This window comes from Canis lupus, chromosome 6 (assembly GCF_011100685.1).
Source record: "Canis lupus familiaris isolate Mischka breed German Shepherd chromosome 6, alternate assembly UU_Cfam_GSD_1.0, whole genome shotgun sequence".
NCBI lineage: Eukaryota > Metazoa > Chordata > Mammalia > Carnivora > Canidae > Canis > Canis lupus.
In genome coordinates, this window is record NC_049227.1 from 55634361 (window position 1) to 55651827 (window position 17467).

The following is a 17467-nucleotide window of genomic DNA, read 5'->3' on the forward strand; positions in this document are numbered from 1 at the left end:
GTAACCAAGGCCACAATGAAAATATGCAAATTTATATTGGATGCTATATGACGGTTTCAAGAGTTGGGGCTTTTATCTGCACAGAATACTCCTTAATAATTAGGTCTTATCAGGAAAATAAGTAACACATCAGAAGACTGATCAGTCCTGGCACAGAATAGGAAGTTCCAAAGAGACATGCAGGGGTAGAAGCTAAGAGTGTAGCTGCTAGAATAAGGTGGATCCCCATAATTTGCCTCACAATTTGCTAACTGAGTAGCTTTGGGGAAATACTGAGTCCTTTTTTACTTCAAATTCCTCATCTCCAAAATGGGGTAGATAATAGTACCCACCTTTTAGGATTGTTGAGAGAATTAAATGAGTTAATACATGCCGAGTGTTAACACAGCCTGTGATTTCTGATTGAGATTTAGCAAAATCCTAATGTCAACATTTACAAATCATCTTTTACCTCAAACTTGTTTAACCCTTTATATTTCATGGAGCACTTAACATCCATTGTTTTGTCACTATAATCTCATGGAGCTGTTAAGGCACAGGTTAGCCCCTTCTGGGAAAAACTGAGTTTACACAGATTGGATGACTTGCCTTAAAGTCACTCAGGCTTCTGAGTTTTACTCCCTGGTTTTAGCTCTCAAATATAGGACCAAGTCCATACTCTCACTGCTCCCATTTTTCAGATGGCTAAATGCATTTTTTAATTGGCTCAGTTTTAGAGATGACAGTTTCTGATCTTATCTCCAGTCTGGAGGAACTTGCTATCCATTGGGGGCGCAAGTTTCAAGGTACCAGAAGGGTCATTGCCGCTTCTGAGGGTGTGGCTCACAGCCAGTGACCACTAGAGGGCAGCAGAAAGCCAGGAACAAACAGTTCTTGCCCTCAGCTCTTGCCTGGGCAGTGGGCTCCGGTCTGGATGGGGCATCAGAAAGAGAGCAAAGCTTATGGGATAGACCTGGGGAAAGGCAGCAGGGATCTCACCAGAGGGAGGGCGAGCCACACACACACCAAATCTGAACCCTCGGGGCACCATGGTGGCTCAGTCAGTTAAGCGTCTGACTCTTGGTTTCAGCTGGTGTCATGATCTCAGGGTCTTGTGGGATCTAGAGCCCCACGTTGGGCTGTCCACTTAGAGGGAGTCTGCTTCTTCTCTCTATCTCCTGCCCCTCCCGCTGCTTGGACTCTCTCACTGTCTCTCTAAAATAAATGTTAAAATCTTAAAAAAAAAAAAAAATCTGAGCCCAGATGAGAGAGAGGAGGCAGGAGAACTGGGACTCTGACACTAGGTCATCAGTGAGCCTACAAAGCCAGAGTGCTGCATTGCAGGTGCCCATGAGTATTGGGTGAAAGGATGACTGGGCTGACCCAACTCCCTTTGCAGCTGCGCTTGTGCTAGGGGACTCTAGGAGGGTCAAGAAAGCAGCTGGGGACCAACCAACAGTCCTCTAGGCTCTCTCTTTATGTCCAACAACATGTTCTACACATGAACATTAATTGGTGATGATAAACTATAGCTTCGGCATAACTAATGACTTGCAGTGAGTAGTTCTTAGAGCACATTTACATGTTAGCTCATATAATCTTCAGAACAACCCTGTGAGATATTTTCACTTTCATTTTACAGATATAAAAACTAGATTTAGACTGAGTGAGTCACTTAGCCCAATTTATGCATCAAGTAAGAGTCAGGATTCAAACTCAGGTCTCCTAACTCCTAGTTCATTAGTCTTTCCACCACTTCTCAGGGGCTTCTAAGAATTTAGAAAAAAACAAGTCAACTCTGACTTTTACGTCAGTCCACAGGTTACAGATTAATACATTTTGCTATGTATAAATTCAGATAATACAAAAAAGGCTAAAATCACCCTTTCCCTTCATCCCTGCCCCTTATCCAGCTCCATCCCTGAAGTACTAACTTCTTTAAGCATTTGGTGGATATTTTGTGAGAGCTTTGTAGTTACATATATATATGTGTGTGTGTGTGTGTGTGTGTATGTATAAAATATAATTTGTTATATATATGTGCTAACATAAGTATGATCGTATTATACATACTGCTCTGTAACTTCAATTTTTTTTACTTAGTTATATGTATTAGACCTCTCTGTCAATGCATTTATATCCTCTTTTCTTTGGCTCCTGTAGAGACTTTTTAAAGGATTTTGGGTGATTCCGTCTATAGGTCTATAGATGATTTACACTAAAAAATAAAACTTTTATTTTATTTTTATTTATTGATTTTATTTTTAGTCAGTTCCACACCCAATGTGGGCCTTAAACTCATGACCCTTGGTTTAAGAGTCATGTGCTCTGCTGATGGATCCAGCTAGGGGCCCCCCAAATAGAATTTTTTAAAGTTTATTAACCTACCTGGCCTGATATTTTGTCACTGATTTAAATGAAGGGAAAAACCAGTGGAGTAAGAAATAATGGTATATGAGAGTCAAACCTTGTGAGTATTTTTCTAAATTTATTAATCCAATCTTCCAAATCAGGTGGCACTCAACAGAAAAGAGAAAACCTCCGACACCCCTGGTTGAGCCCTAGAGAGAAAGCCAGACAGATTCCCCAGGGCTCCAATGGCTGCTCTACAGAGCCAGCTCCTCACCCAGAGGGCCAGCCGTCCTCAGAGCCAGAGGCACGCAGCCGGCTCAACACAGGAGCGCAGCTCATCATCCAACATGTGCAGGCATTGCTGGTCAAGCGATTCCACCACACTATTCGCAGCCACAAGGACTTCCTGGCCCAGGTATTACTATTGGTCCCTGCCCGTGCTTGGCTCCTGGTGGCCACCGCCTGCCTGCCCTCTCCTGGCCTTACCATCTTCTCCTCGGCTTTCTCCTGCACGTGCTTCAAACACAGAGATGAGCACCCTCTTTAGGTTCTATTGGCTTTGTTTGCTCCTTGCCAACTTTTATTTTAATTCTTAGTAACATAAAGATTCTTCCTAAGTTTTTTGACCTCACCAAGCAGAGAAAATAAAATAATAACAATTATATTGATTGTTTTTATTCTTACAGTGAAGGGTAAAGTCATATTTTCATTTTTTTAAAAGATTTTATTTATTCACTCATGAGAGACACAGAGAGACACAGGCAGAGGGAGAAGCAGGCTCCATGCAGGGAGCCCGACGTGGAACTCGATCCCCGGTTCTCCAGGATCATACCCTGGGCTGAAGGTGGCCCTAAACCGCTGAGCCACCCAGGCTGCCGCATATTTTCATTCATTTTTGCAATGACCCTACATATTAAGGTTATTGGCCTCTTTTTTCTTTTCTTTTTTTTAATTAACTTTTTTTTAAGATTTTATTTTATTTTTTTCATGAGAGATAGAGAGAGGCAGAGACATAGGCAGAGGGAGAAGCTCCCCTATAGGGAGCCCAGTGTGAGACTCGATCCCAGGACCCTGGGATCATGCCCTGAGATTCAACCACTGAGCCACCCAGGCATCCCTAATTCACTTTTTATTTTAATTCCAGTATTATTAACCTACAGTGTTATATTAGTTTCAGGTGTACAATATAGTGATTTAGCAATTCTTTGTTACTTAGTGCTCATCATGACAAGTGCGTTCCTCAATCCCCATCACCTATTTCACCCTCCCTCCTTTGGTAACCATCAGTTTATTCTCTATAGTTAAGAGTATGTTTCATGGTTTGTCACTTTTTCTTCCCTTTGTTCATTTGTTTTATTTCTTAAATTCCACATATGAATGAAATCATATGGTACTTGTCTTTCTCTGACTTATTTTGCTTAGCATTATACTCTCTAGCTCCATCCATGTCATTCCAAATGGCAAGATTCCATTCTTTTTATGACTGAATAATATTCCATTATATATATCTCATGTCTTCTTTATTCATCTATCAGTGGACATGGGCTGCTTCCATAGTTTGGCTATTGTGAATAATGCTGCAATAAACATAGAGGTGCATATATATCCCTTTGAATTGGTGTTTTTGTATTTTGGGGTAAATACCCAGTAGTGCAAATTACTGGTTCATAGGGTAGTTCTGTTTTAACTTTTTGAGGAACCTCCATACTATTTTCCACAGTGGCTGCACCACTTTGCATTCCCACCAAGGGTTCCTTTTTCGCCACATCCTTGCCAACACTTGTTATTTATGTTTTTGATTGAAGCCATCTAACAGGTGCGAGGTGATATCTCATTGTGGTTTTGATTTGCATTTCCCTGAGGATGAGCGATTTTGAGCATCTTTTCACGTGTCTATTGGCCATCTTCTTTGGAGAAATGTCTGTTCATGTCTTCTGTCCATTTTTAAACTGGATTATTTGTTTTGGGGGTGTTGAGTTGTATCAGTTCTTTATATATTTTGGATACTAACCCTCTATCAGATAATGTCATTTGCAAATATCTTCTCCCATTCTGTAGGTTGCCTTTTAGTTTTGTTGATTATTATTATTATTATTTTTGCTGTGCAGAAGCTTTTTATTATGATGCAGTTTCAGTCACTGATTTTTGCTTTTATCTCCCTTGCCTCAGAAGACATATCTAGAAAAATGTTGCTGTGGCTGATGTCAGAGAAATTATTTCCTATGTTCTCTTCTAAGATTTTCATGGTTTCTGGTCTCACATTTAGGTCTTTTATCCATTTTGAGTTTATTTTTGTGTGTGATATAAGAAAGTGGTCCAGTTTCATTCTTTTGCATGTTGTTCAGTTTTCCCAACATCATTTGTTGAGGAGACCTTTTCCCATTGCTTATTCTTTCTACCTTTGTCAAAGATTAATTAAGTGCTTATTTCTGGGTTTTCTTTTGTGTTCCATTGATCTATTTGTCTCTTTTTGAGCCAGTACCATACTATTTTGATTACTACAGCTTTGTAATATAACTCAAAGTCTGGAATTGTGATACTTCCTCTTTTGTTCTTTTTCAAAATTTCTTTTGGCTATTCAGGGTCTTTTGTTCTGAACAAATTTTAGAATCCTAAAATGTGAAAAATGTTATTGGTATTTTGATAGGAATTGCATTCAATCTATAGATTGTTTTGGCTACTCTTATTTTCTTTTTATACTTTTTATTCAGATATAGAAACTCTAGTTCACCTCTGGCTGAACTTTGGCTACTTCAGTGCTCAGTGTTGGGCTACTTTAGCCATTCTTCAATGGCCACCAGAACATTCTGTTTTCTTCTACACATCTTGCCTTTTCACGTCTCCCTTTTTAATGTTCCCCAGAAGCCTTATATTCTTCACTAGAACCCAGTTATGAGGCTACAGGATAAATGTTTAAAAGAACGAATGTGTGTGTGTGTGTCTTTTACATACCACCTACCAACACCCACATTGCCATGTTTATTTTCCAACAGATTGTGCTCCCAGCCACTTTTGTGTTTTTGGCTCTGATGCTTTCCATCATTGTCCCCCCCTTTGGTGAATATCCTGCTTTGATCCTTCACCCCTGGATGTATGGGCAGCAGTACACTTTCTTCAGGTGTGTAGACTTATCCCTAAAGATCATCATTCACCCCCATGTGTTGTGGGGCTCCCAGGTCAGACTGCTTGGTGGGACCTTCACCTTTCCACTCCCTAGTGACCCATGTGGTAGGGGTCCTTGCACTGCCCTTCAAAGGGAGGTTAATGTAGCTGCCACTTGGGAAAGGTGATCCAAAGTGGACAACCAGGACTGCCAGGAGTGAGGAAAGATAAAGTAAAGGATGGGCAAGTAGGTTGAAATATATACATGATATGCCATCAGATCACTGGGCATGTGTGAGTAGCACACTCCCTTCTCAGGAAACCTATAACCACCCCTAGACAGCATTCTGTGGCTTGTGTACATGCCTAGTACGTAGCAGTCATTCGGTAAATGCCTGTCAAGTTGCATGTTGACTCTTTTGTCCCTTTGTCCCAGTCATCTATCTGTCAAGTAAGGCCCTCTCATTCTGTCTAGTTTGGACCAGCCAGGCAGTGAGCAGCTTGCAGCACTTGCAGATGTCCTCCTGAATAAGCCAGGCTTTGGCAACCGCTGCCTGAAGGAAGAATGGCTTCCGTAAGTCCCTGCACACCCTTGTCCTACCATCAATAGCTGTCCCTGGGGAGCCCTGATGGTGGGGTCCTGGAATGGCAGGTTGGGAGAGGCCCCACTCAGTCCTGTAATAACACAGGGGCTTTCATACGCCTGACCGCCACCCAGCCTCTCCTTCAGCGCCCATGTGCAAGGGTATCACCACCTCTTACGAGAATCCCCTTCAGTCACTGGGATGCTCTGTATTTCTAGAATTCTTGATATAGAAAGTTCCATACTGAGTTAACATATGCTTCCCACAACTTATTTGAAAGGAATCTGAAACAGGAAAGGAGGGAGATGAAGGATGTGCTATTGTTTAATTGGACCTAGAATGACATTAATTACATGTGTGGCCAATTTTCAATTATTGCTGTAAATATAGAGAAGAGAGTTATAGAGGGCAGTTGAAATCCACCAAGAATCATAAAATTTCAATATAATTTTAACTGCTTTCCTCATTCAGTGTTTTTCAGAGCTATCAGTATGGACCAAAACAGACTAAGTTCAAATTCTGCTTTTATTTGCTCTGTTTCTCAACAGCTAGAGGTGCCAGGAAGAAGAAGGGAGATAGGACAGTCCAGAAAGCAGATGATTATTGCCCAGCCCCATACCTAGTCAATCAACAAAATTCTAGTCTTGACTTTTTAAAGGAGAAACTAACCTCCAAGAATAGAAGAAGAAAACTCATGGGTCTGGGGAGATAGAAGAAAAGCTAAGGAGAGGGCTGGGCGCTATTTCTCATTTAGGGGGATTTTTATCAACTGGAGCTTCTTGTGAAATCTTTTCTTGCCTTCCATGAGGGAATACCCCTGTGGCAATTCAACCCCTTGGAAGACTCCTTCTGTGTCCCCGAACATCACCCACCTGTTCCAGAAGCAGCAGTGGACACCAGAGAAGCCCTCGCCTTCCTGCAGGTGCAGCACCAGAGAGAAACTCACCATGCTCCCAGAGTGCCCCTGAGGGCGCAGGGGGGCTCCCACCCCCTCAGGTACCTTGACCCTCTCTGAGAAACCAGGGGCCCCAAATCTACCTGTGACAGCACAGATTGGGGAGATACACTTTGCCTCCTAACTTTCTAGCCAACTAACATTTCAACCTGACCATTGAGTGAAGGGGCCCTGCATGTCCTTGGGTCCTCTTGGAGGGGCATGCTAAAGGGCCCTGTCACAGCCAGTAGCTTCATTTTCCCTCAAGCACTCCCTCTTCAATCTAGTTAAAGAAATTTTAGGGATGCCTGGGTGGCTCAGCAGTTGAGCACCTGCCTTTGGCTCAGGGCATGATCCCCGAGTCCCAGGATCGAGTCCCACATGGGGCTCCCTTCATGGAGCCTGCTTCTCCCTCTGCCTATGTCTCTGCCTCTCTCTGTGTGTCTCTCATAAATAAGTAACTAAAATATTTTTAAAAAATTTTTAAACAGTAAAATATACAAGTCATGTATGCTCATCACAGAAAATTAAAAGATACAGTTAAGTCAGAAGAAAAAAAAGCCTATAATTGGAGATAACTGATAGCATTTGCTTTTTATCCATTCAAGCAGGAGTCTATTCAAAATGCTATCTTGAAACCTATTTTTACTTAAAAACATATCATGAACATATGTTCATGTCAGTAAACATACATTTACATCATCATTTTTAAAATTTTTTAAATTTAAAAATTTTTTTATACATCATCATTTTTAATGCCTGCATATTATCCTACTGGTTCCATTTAACTTGTTTAGCTAATCTCTCATTGAAGATGTGTGTTTTCAGTTTTTTCCATCGTAAACACCGTAGTGTCCATTTAAATGCATGTGTATTTGCACACTGTTTAACAGCCTAATTAAGATGTTTGCCATGTGCTGTGCAACATGCATACACGTGTGCACACACACAGAATCAGCCAGCTACATTTTTCTCTGAGCAGCATCCTCTTTTGGGAGGTCTGAACTCCTTAATGTATCACCCCAGTGAGCCTTTCCCAGAGGTGTCAGAGACAGTGAAAGGGACCAGAGAAGTCTCACTCTGCCTTCAATTGCTAAGAGGCCTCCCAGCTGACTTCCATGGAACTGGGCCTTGTGTGGCCCTCTCTAATGATTTACCAGTGAACGAACGATTCCCCAAGAAGCAGTGTGTCATAGCGGGAGGAGCACTGGCATCAGAGAGCCCCGGGCTGGCTACTTGGACTGTCTGAGCTTTAATTTCCCCATTTATAAATTAAAGATAACTACTTATTTCACAGCATTATTATGAGAACTCAGTGAAATAATGTGAGTAAAGAAACTATATTATTTAGAATCAGATTCAACTCAACTGATGACAACCTCAAACTGACAGTGGATAAAATAGGACACAATTTGTTCCCCTCTCATGTGAAAGTCTATGCAGACCATCCATGACATTGTGTTTTGTTGCTGAGGAGGAGTAACATGCCTTAGCCTCATTGGCCAAGATGATAGAACCTACTTTCCTAGTAGCAGAGTAGAGGAAGAAGAGTGGGCAAAGTGCAAATGCACTATCTTTTAAGGAAGACTTCCAGAAGCCACTGCACTGCACTTTCTCTTATACACAATTATACAGAATAGACATCAGGGAAAGATTGGGAACTATATAATCTTTATTCTGGGAGGCCTTGAACCCAACAAAAAAGTGTATTACTATGGCAAACAGCAGAAGGGCAGAGCACATCATGGGGGACAACTAAATCTTGCCATTGCATCATCAATCACAGTTGCTGGTCTATAAGTGATTCTGTGTTTGTGAGCATTCTCCTATCTTTTTCTCTCTCTTTTTACTTGCTAAAAGCATATACCTTTATATTTCTCAAGTCATGTGTTTTTCCTTTGAACCACAACTCGGCCACTGCGGCGCCATAGAGATCCTAGAAGAGGGAATCAGGGAACTTGTTCCAGTTCTCTGTATTCCAAGAGGAAGCTTTGCTTTTGTTGAGATGACTGAGGGGCCCTGTGGCTGCTTCTACTTAGATACATCAGCAGTGGGACACTGAGGTTATGACACTGCACATGGGGTCCTTTGCTGGGAAGACAGGGAAGGAAGGCTAAGCATAGATATGTGGAGATTCATTTCCTCAGTGAATCCTACCTCAGAGGCTGCCTTCCTATTTTAGGAACTTTTTTTTCAATTATTAGTCTTTGGTCCCTGGTGGGAAATTTTAACAGACCCCCATAGCCAGAGTCCTGGAAAAAGGCAAGCCAGTTCCTGTGATTTTTTTTTTATCACTCCTGCATTTCCTCACTATCATTTATGCTTCCTTTGGGAGCAAAATTGAATCTCAGGCATCAACACAGGAGGGGATGTGTGTGTGTGTCTGTATGTGTGTCTGTGTGTCTGTGTGTAAAAGACAAACAGACACACACATTCACATTTAGACCCACTCACTCCACTCAGTCAAACACACTCTCCTATTCAGCCTGGAATAAGGCCAGAGGGTTTGGGCTTCACTCATCAGAAGCAGTACCTTGTACATATCAGGTAAATGGGGGTGGTGATACAGCCTTCTTTAAGGTCCCTTCCTGTCCTAGCATTCTTTGAGTGGTGGTAGGTCTTGAGGTGAAAGTGTTCCATCCCTGACTTCTAGAATACACAGAGATCAAATTATAGGACTATTTTTATTTGCTAGAAGTTTTAGAAGATAATTCATCACAAATTACCAGACACCAGCAATTGTTCCAGCCTAGATTCTCCCTGGGTAGCTTAGCAGGTCCCTTGGGTGCCCTTTTCAGCTTGAGAATCAGGGTGATAGAGTGGTGGAAAGAGCAGGGCTATGGAGACAAACAGATGTAGATTCAAATCCTAGATAAACCCCCTATAACTTCTGTGACTTGGTGCACATTAGCTGAGCTTTCTGGACCTCCAATTCTCTGGCTGTAAATTAAAGCAACAATTTCTCTTTCATAAGAGTGTACGGATAAGGGAGACAATGTTTCTAGAGCATTTAACACAGAGCCTGGCACACAGTAAGCATTCAGTAGGTGCCTGTCCTCCTAGCTTTGGAGGAACCATGTGAAGAAAGTGAATTGAAGGGAGTAAAATGGAAAGGGGGAGGGGAGACAGAAAGTGTACAAAAATGAAAAGAATGATATGTGATGTGTTTCTAATGCACCAAAGATACCCTCAGCTACATCTGGGTTGTGCCCTTGACACCTCAGGTTCTTGATTGACCAGAACTGAACCCAAGACTATGTAGATCCAAATTTAAAGTAATACTGCCACCTGGTGGCCAAATGCATGCACTTTGTAAATCTTCCAAAGGTGAAACAAGCTTCCAGTTCTAGATATATTTTGAAAGCAATCTGTAAATTGTAAGGGACTGTTTGAATTCTTTCACTCATGTCACAAGTATATTGTTTTCCTACATTCCAGGTGCTATTCTTAAGGCTAGGGACACCACAGAGAAAGTCCCTGCTCTCCCAGAATTTATATCACACAGGGAAGTAACAGACAAAAACAAGTTAGCAGATGAATTGGAAAGAAAATTTGAGATAGAGATCCAGATGAAAAGATCATGCAGCAGTAGGTTATGATAGAGAGTGACTACAAATAGAAAATACTTCTCTGAGGAATAAAATGTAGGCTGGTGACTTGAATGATGATAAACTAGCCATGTGAGGTTGTCCAGGCAGAGCAATACATGCAGAGGGCACGGCCAAGTGCAAAGGCACATCAGGAATGAGGGGTGTGCATGGGAGAAGCACGGGGCACAGGTGGGGAGTGTAAAGAGTAAGGAGAGTGGCTACTGGCCCCCTCAGAAAGCAGGGCAGGGCCAGATCGTGTGGCCATGTTGACCTTGGTGATGACCTTGGTGATGATCCAATAAACCCGAAGGTTTATTGGAATGGAGAAAGCAAGGACTGGGGTATTCTGATTTATATTTATAAAGCTCAGTCTGGCTGCTGTGTGGAGAATGGATTTGGGTGGGCCAGCATGGAATGAAGGAGACCAGTCTAGAAGTTTCTGTTGAGGTCCAGTTGAGGCCTGAGTGGAAGCTTGGACTAGGGTGGTAGTCTGGAATTGGAGCAATGGGGACAGAGTGGAGATTTCTTTTGGAGTTGTAACTATCCTGTCAATGGACTGGAGAAAAGAAGGGGATCAAAGATGGCTCCCACATCTTTAATTTGGGAACTAGGGATATGTCAGTGCTTTATTCAGCATATTCTCAGAAGCCGAGTTCATAAATAATATTTGGAGAAGAACAAGCCTCAGATTCCAGGGTGACTAACATGGATATCTCCTTGCCTCAGAGAATACAGCGCAGCACTGAAATTCTGCAAGACCTTACCAACAGGAACATCTCCGACTTCTTGGTAAAAACATATCCTGCTCTTATACGAAGCAGGTAAGAAGAGATTCTTTCATACTTTACATCCTGGCTCCCTGTAGAAAATATTAACTAGAGAGAAAAAATTTATTTGTACAACTTACCAACAATCAGGGCAGTGGAAAAAAAAAATCAGGGCAGTGGAAAATTTCTTCCCCCTGATTTACCCAAAACAGCAATTGAGACAAATACAAGTAAAATGTAACTTAAGATTAATTCTGTTTTTGTTTTTTGTTTTATTTAGGCCAGTCTTCAAGTTTAACCCATGCACCATTAAAAATAAAATAAGAAAGCATAGAATGTATCCAATAATGCAGCCTCATGTTTCAGCTAAGAAAGACAATGTTTGGAGGGAGAGTAAAGGAGAAAAAGGAGAAAGGAGAGAAGCAAGTGAGAAAGGAAGAAGCAAAAAGGAGAATGGAACAAATCAGACCAACATAGGAAAAAAGCAGTGGGATGGCAGCATGGGAGGGAGCCCACAGGTTGGCCAGGGTTAACTGCTCCTTATCACGCCCTCGCTGTAAATTATCATCTCAATCCTTGCCCTTCAGTGTGCCAATGAGCTCTTCTGTGAGTGCCCCCTCTCAGCTCTGCAGCTGCTCTTCCAGGCCCACAGGGGGGAAGAGCGGCTTTAACAGTCCCCATCAGAGCTTGACAAGAGCATGTTGTGAAAAGGGGATCATAGGGAACCCTGATCCAGCCTCCAAGTGCGCTGGGGCCTTAAAATAAAACATACTGTTTAATTTTCATAGTCCTTTCAGTTGCTTCCTCTGCCAGACCCTGAACAAAGGATAGATGGCCTTGGTTAACTAGAACACGCTGCCAGTGGTGAGAGCCGCTGCTGAGAAGGCAGTGCCAAGCCAGCATTAGGCAAAATGAAAAACACCTTTCAAGCACAAAAATGAAAGCAAGAGTGCATAATATTTATTCAATAATGCAATAAAACAACAACCATCCCAAACTTTGTTCTCAGCAGCAAATTTGCAATATGGATTTTGGGGTTTTGTGCTTGATGACAGTGATAGTTTGTGGGCCTGAACTATGAGGTCTAGAATTGGCATCTGCTCATTACTTGTCTTATAATTTTACCCCTGATTGGCTGGAAATCAGTCTCTTAACTTTGGGCTTGTACTAAGTCAGAACTTCTCCCAAGTGTGCAGGTGATTAATAATAGGGTATTGTTTATGCAGAGTGGAAGATAGGAGGGCTGCAGCCTTCACTCTACACTGCTGTAGTGGTTGCCATATTTTCTGGTTCAGATGGTCTGACAAATGACCTGACCACGGGACCACCCAGAAAGCCCAGAATACAGGTTGTGACTTGGAGAGCCAGTGGTGGAACAGTCCTTCCTCTGCATGTGTATTTGGGCTGAGGCTCTGGGCTGGGAGGCTTCCACTTTGTTTGGATATCAGGAAATACAAAACTGCCCTGGAAGACTGAGTGGCCCCAATGAGTGTTTGGGAAGGAAAGTTAACACTACTACCTTTCTTATGGTATTCATTGTATGATTTGTTTTGGCTTTCAGCTTAAAGAGCAAATTCTGGGTCAATGAACAGAGGTAAGAAACTACTTTTGTAAGAAATTAAAATCTCAGGGGCACCTGGGTGGCTCATTTAGTTAAGCATCTGCCATGGGTTCAGGTCATAATCCGAGGGTCCTGGGATTGAGGCCCACATCTGGTTCCCTGCTGAGCAAGGGAGCCTGCTTCTCCCTCTCCTTTTGCAGCTACTCCTACTTGTGCTCTCTCTGTCAAATAAATAAATAAAATATTTTTTAAATAAAATATTTTTAAGAAGAAATAAAAATCTCAGATTGATCTATTTAAAATAATTGCACATTTTTAAAAAAGGCACACCTGGAGCCATGTGGGCTGTTCTGTGTATACTCAGGAATTCACAAGTCATGTCCTGAAGAATATGTGGGACCCAGAAGGTTCTCAGCAATAGATCTCCTTGGAGGGTATATATGGGAGGCAGTGTTCCCTGAAGAGGCATTCCAGAGCATTCTCACTCAGAGGGGGTCCTAAAACCTCAGAAGGATAACAATTTAGAGGGCTGTAGTGAGAGAACATTTAACTAAGCCCTGTTACTCTTTGGCCCATCCCTTTTGAGCCTTAGGGAGTCTGGCCCAGTCCCAGACTCACCCCGTTCCTGTGGCATTCTGGAGGCTCAAGTGGTTTCAGAGGTTTGGAGGATCATCCAGGAATATTCTGAGAGTGAGCTGACCTCCCAAGGTCCCTCAGGAATAGGGCCTCTAGAATGAATGCAGAGTTGATATTAACTTAATTTTTCTGAGTGGATTCTAAATCATGAAAGGGAAATCCTGCTTTTAGAATTGCTCCCAAGAGGGACTTGTGGGGCCTCAGTTGAAGCAGAACTGGGGAGTAGGACCAACTGAGTCCCTGAGAAATAAAGTTCCCCTCTTCTGTCTTGCCTAAGCAGCAGATTAATTTGTTCAATCAAGGAGTTTGGCTTTTATCCTGCTACTGAAGGGCTTTAAATGATAGCACAACAGGTCCAGATTGGTGTTGGTGCATGATCACTTTACACCTCCAAACAGTGTGGAAGATGGGTAAGAGCAGGAGAGATCCAGTGCCAGGACCCCAATTAAAGTGCTAAACGCAGAGTTAGGGCAGGGGATCTGCAAAGCACCGAAGTGGCACCAAAAATAAGTCATTGGTTGGGGTGTAGGGTGAGTCAGGGAAGACCTTAAAGAGAAGATGATGTAAGACAGATGCGTCCAAGTTGATCAGATGCTCAAAACAGGGAAAGGTATTCCTGGGAAGCTCGCAGCCCCACATAGGCAGAGACACCAAGGCAGCCTGGACCATCAGGGGCTCTGGAAGTGATCTGACATGGCTGGAATTTGCCACTCGTGGGAAGGCATAAGGAGGGGCGAAGTCGGAGAAGTGGGGAGAAACCAAACCCAGTAGAGATCAGGACTTATCCCGGGGGCAACAGCGAAGTGTTAATAGTTGGTTTGTGAAGTGGAGCTGTGTTGCTGACTAGTCCAGACAGTTCCCCTCCAAGTACACATTTCCCTACAGAAACTGAGAGAGCTATTGACAGGTATGAAGCACCACAGGCTTGGTTCTTGGCACTGACTTGAGGGCTTCTTGTTCCCTTGTCAGGTACGGAGGAATTTCCATTGGAGGAAAGCTCCCAATCCTCCCCATCACCGGGGAAGCACTTGTTGAATTTTTAAGCCACCTTGGCCAGATAATGAATGTGAGCGGGGTATGTAAACAACCTGGAGATTTGGGCAGAACTTTGGATGTGCTTGTGATCATGAAACAGAAATAATCATGAGTGCTAAGTGGGGGGAGGGGAAACCTTGTGCTTGTTCCTTATGGTTTTCTAGGGCCCTATCACCAGAGAGGCCTCTAAAGAAATGCCTGCTTTCCTTAAACATCTAGAAACTGAAGACAACATTAAGGTATTGGTTCTACATAATCTGCCCTAGAGCTAAAAATTCACGCAAGCTAGTGATTTTATTGTCCCAACTTAATTACATTCCCTCCCTTCTGCTGCTGAAATCTAGCCTGGAATGTCTTCCAGCTGCCAAACCCTTCCTCCTCCTCACATTCTTTTTCCTGAAGCTCATTTTTTTCTTTAAACAGCTGGAGCACAGTCTAACAAAGCCCCCTCTCTGCCCTGTAGGTGTGGTTTAACAACAAAGGGTGGCATGCCCTGGTGAGCTTTCTCAACGTGGCACACAACGCCATCTTACGGACCAGCCTGCACAAGGACAAGAATCCTGAGGAGTATGGCATCACTGTCATAAGCCAGCCCCTGAACCTGACCAAGGAGCAGCTCTCAGAGATCACAGTGTAAGCCACCGTGGCCCCCAGCCTCACAGCCCACTGGTCACCCTTTCTACTCTGTGGACACCCCAAGATGATTCTCACTAACATGAGCTGCTGGGCTGGATGTCAAGGTTGTTAAGTCAGGCACACATGAACATGAGACTTTCAAAGGCCTCGTGTATCAAACTGCTTGGCCATTCTTTCTCTTCGTATTTATTTAGAAAGTAAGCATATATTTGGTTCTCTTCCCTTTTGGCTCTTGATAGCAAGTTGCTCCTGGAGCTTACACAAATATTCTCCTTACCAGTTTGCAGAGTGGCTGCCGGGAACTAGGAAAGTTGAGCCAATCTTTCATCTCCCTGGGAATAATCGTCTTAGATTCTCGTAATTTCCCTCAGATGGCCAGGCTTTCAAGATGTCAACAGATCCTAGCCTTCCTCAAGCTTAGGCTCTTACTGCATAGCTTCAGGCAGTAAAAGACATCAAACTTGTGCAATTCGTAGTGTATGTGTGCTCTGTTTGAGACCTGACTTTGGCAGGAATGGCTTTGTTAGTGTGAACTTCTTCTGGCAAGCTATGAGGGTCCTCCTGTTCCTATCCCAGTGTATTCGGTGCCCTGAACTTGCCCTGAACATGCCAAGTGTCATTGGCTAAAACTTGGGCACTAGTCACTGAGCATTCCTTTGGACACCCTCTGAGGCCCTCAACTGAGGAAATATAGTCTGTTCTATGAGGAAATAGAGTCTGTTGAATCTGAAATAAAACATAGGAGTCTTCTGTGGTTATAAAGGTAGTATATAAAATAGTGTGTGTTCATTAAATAAAGTTTATAAAACAGAGTTTTTAAAACTTATTTTCTACAACCCTACCCAGTTTTGGATCTTACCTCTAAACATTTATGTATGTTTCCTTCCAGTTTATTCTCTTCTTCCTACATGTGTGGATCATGTTCTTTGTAGTTTCATCAGCACAGGGACTAGCAAATGTGGTGCCTTGTGGGAATTAGCAAAAAGTGCTCTTTCTCTGTGTAGGCACTGTCCCACACCAGAGCTGTGGCTGGTGTGTGAAGCTCAGGTGGGACTTCAGCCCACACCTACCCCTTAGCCACATGCTTTCTCAGTGATCCAGGAAATGGTGAATGGAGCCAAGCTTCTATAGAACTGACATGTTCTCTTTTCACTTAAATTTGCATTATGAATATATGCCCATGTTGTGATACATGAGTGAACAAGATTTCGCAGACCAAATCGCTATTTACATAGAAAATTCAAGAGTTATCTATAGACAAATTATGGTATCTAATAAGAGCATTATAGTGTATGAGATTACTATAAGAATCCATTTCTATGCACCATCAACAAATAATTAGAAAATGTAATAAAATTTGTTTATTTTATTAACATGGGAAAATATTTGATATTAACATTAATGTTAGTAGTCAGTAGTAACATGGAACAGGAAACCCACAAATATCCATTTACCCAGTTTGATTAGCACAACTGAGTGAAACGAGCAGCTTCCAAGGTATTCTGGAGGCCATTACCTCCCACCTCCAGTTGGGTAAGGCCTTTCCAGAGCCTAACTTCATCCTTCTGCTTCTGCTCCTCCTTCTTCACCTCTCTCTCCTGGTGTCTCATCCTGCTGCAGGCTGACCGCTTCAGTGGATGCTGTGGTTGCCATCTGTGTGATTTTCGCCATGTCCTTTGTCCCAGCCAGCTTTGTCCTTTATTTGATCCAGGAGAGGGTAAACAAAGCCAAGCACCTCCAGTTTGTCAGCGGAGTGAGTCCCACTACCTATTGGCTGACCAACTTCCTCTGGGACATTGTAAGTGTCAGGTCATGGCACCTCCCTTGCCTTCATGGGCCCAACATGGGCAGGTATTTGTCTGCTCCAAGAGGATATGGCAGGGTGGGGCTCTTGTACTGCCAGGGCTGTTAGCAGGTGCTGTGCTAAGGGCTTTGTGTGTTTGCTGGCTCTTGGAAAGGCACAGAATTAGGAGCTCCAAGCTGGGGAAGGCTCAGCTTAACAACTGCTGAGTTGGGGCTCTACGTGCCCTCCACCAAGGGGCCTTCTGACCCACTGAATAATCACTGCACCACAGGCATGATGCTGGCTTTCCTGTGAATAATCTGGAGCTGAAGAGGTAATACCAAGAGGCCCTTCATCCTACATTCTCTTCTTACACCCTTTCCAAAGGGGGAAGGATGGAACTTCTCCTGTGGTAGAGTCACCAAGTAAATATAGAACATTGATTAAATTTAAATTTCAGATAAACCAATTAATGATTTTAGTATAAGCATATCCCACCCACCCCCCC

The 17467-nt window shown here is 42.9% G+C and overlaps 1 protein-coding gene and 1 long non-coding RNA gene across 2 annotated transcripts in view; one reads left to right on the top strand and one right to left on the bottom strand.

The window, feature by feature from the left end:
* The window catches only part of ABCA4 (ATP binding cassette subfamily A member 4), a gene marked incomplete at its 3' end in the record, with an annotated part of 127341 nt that overhangs the window by 82268 nt on the left and 27606 nt on the right, over window positions 1–17467 (top strand). Inside the window, 11 exon segments of the mRNA NM_001003360.2 lie at window positions 2493–2746; window positions 5325–5449; window positions 5909–6007; window positions 6826–6981; window positions 6983–7013; window positions 11268–11362; window positions 12870–12902; window positions 14475–14580; window positions 14705–14779; window positions 15004–15173; window positions 16797–16974. Of these exon segments, the coding sequence (NP_001003360.2) occupies window positions 2493–2746; window positions 5325–5449; window positions 5909–6007; window positions 6826–6981; window positions 6983–7013; window positions 11268–11362; window positions 12870–12902; window positions 14475–14580; window positions 14705–14779; window positions 15004–15173; window positions 16797–16974 (1322 nt within the window).
* Window positions 12301–13972, bottom strand: LOC111096390. The gene is made up of 3 exons (XR_005361206.1): window positions 13488–13972; window positions 13200–13366; window positions 12301–13090 (listed from the first exon to the last, which is right to left on the bottom strand). It is a non-coding gene; the product is annotated as an uncharacterized LOC111096390 (long non-coding RNA).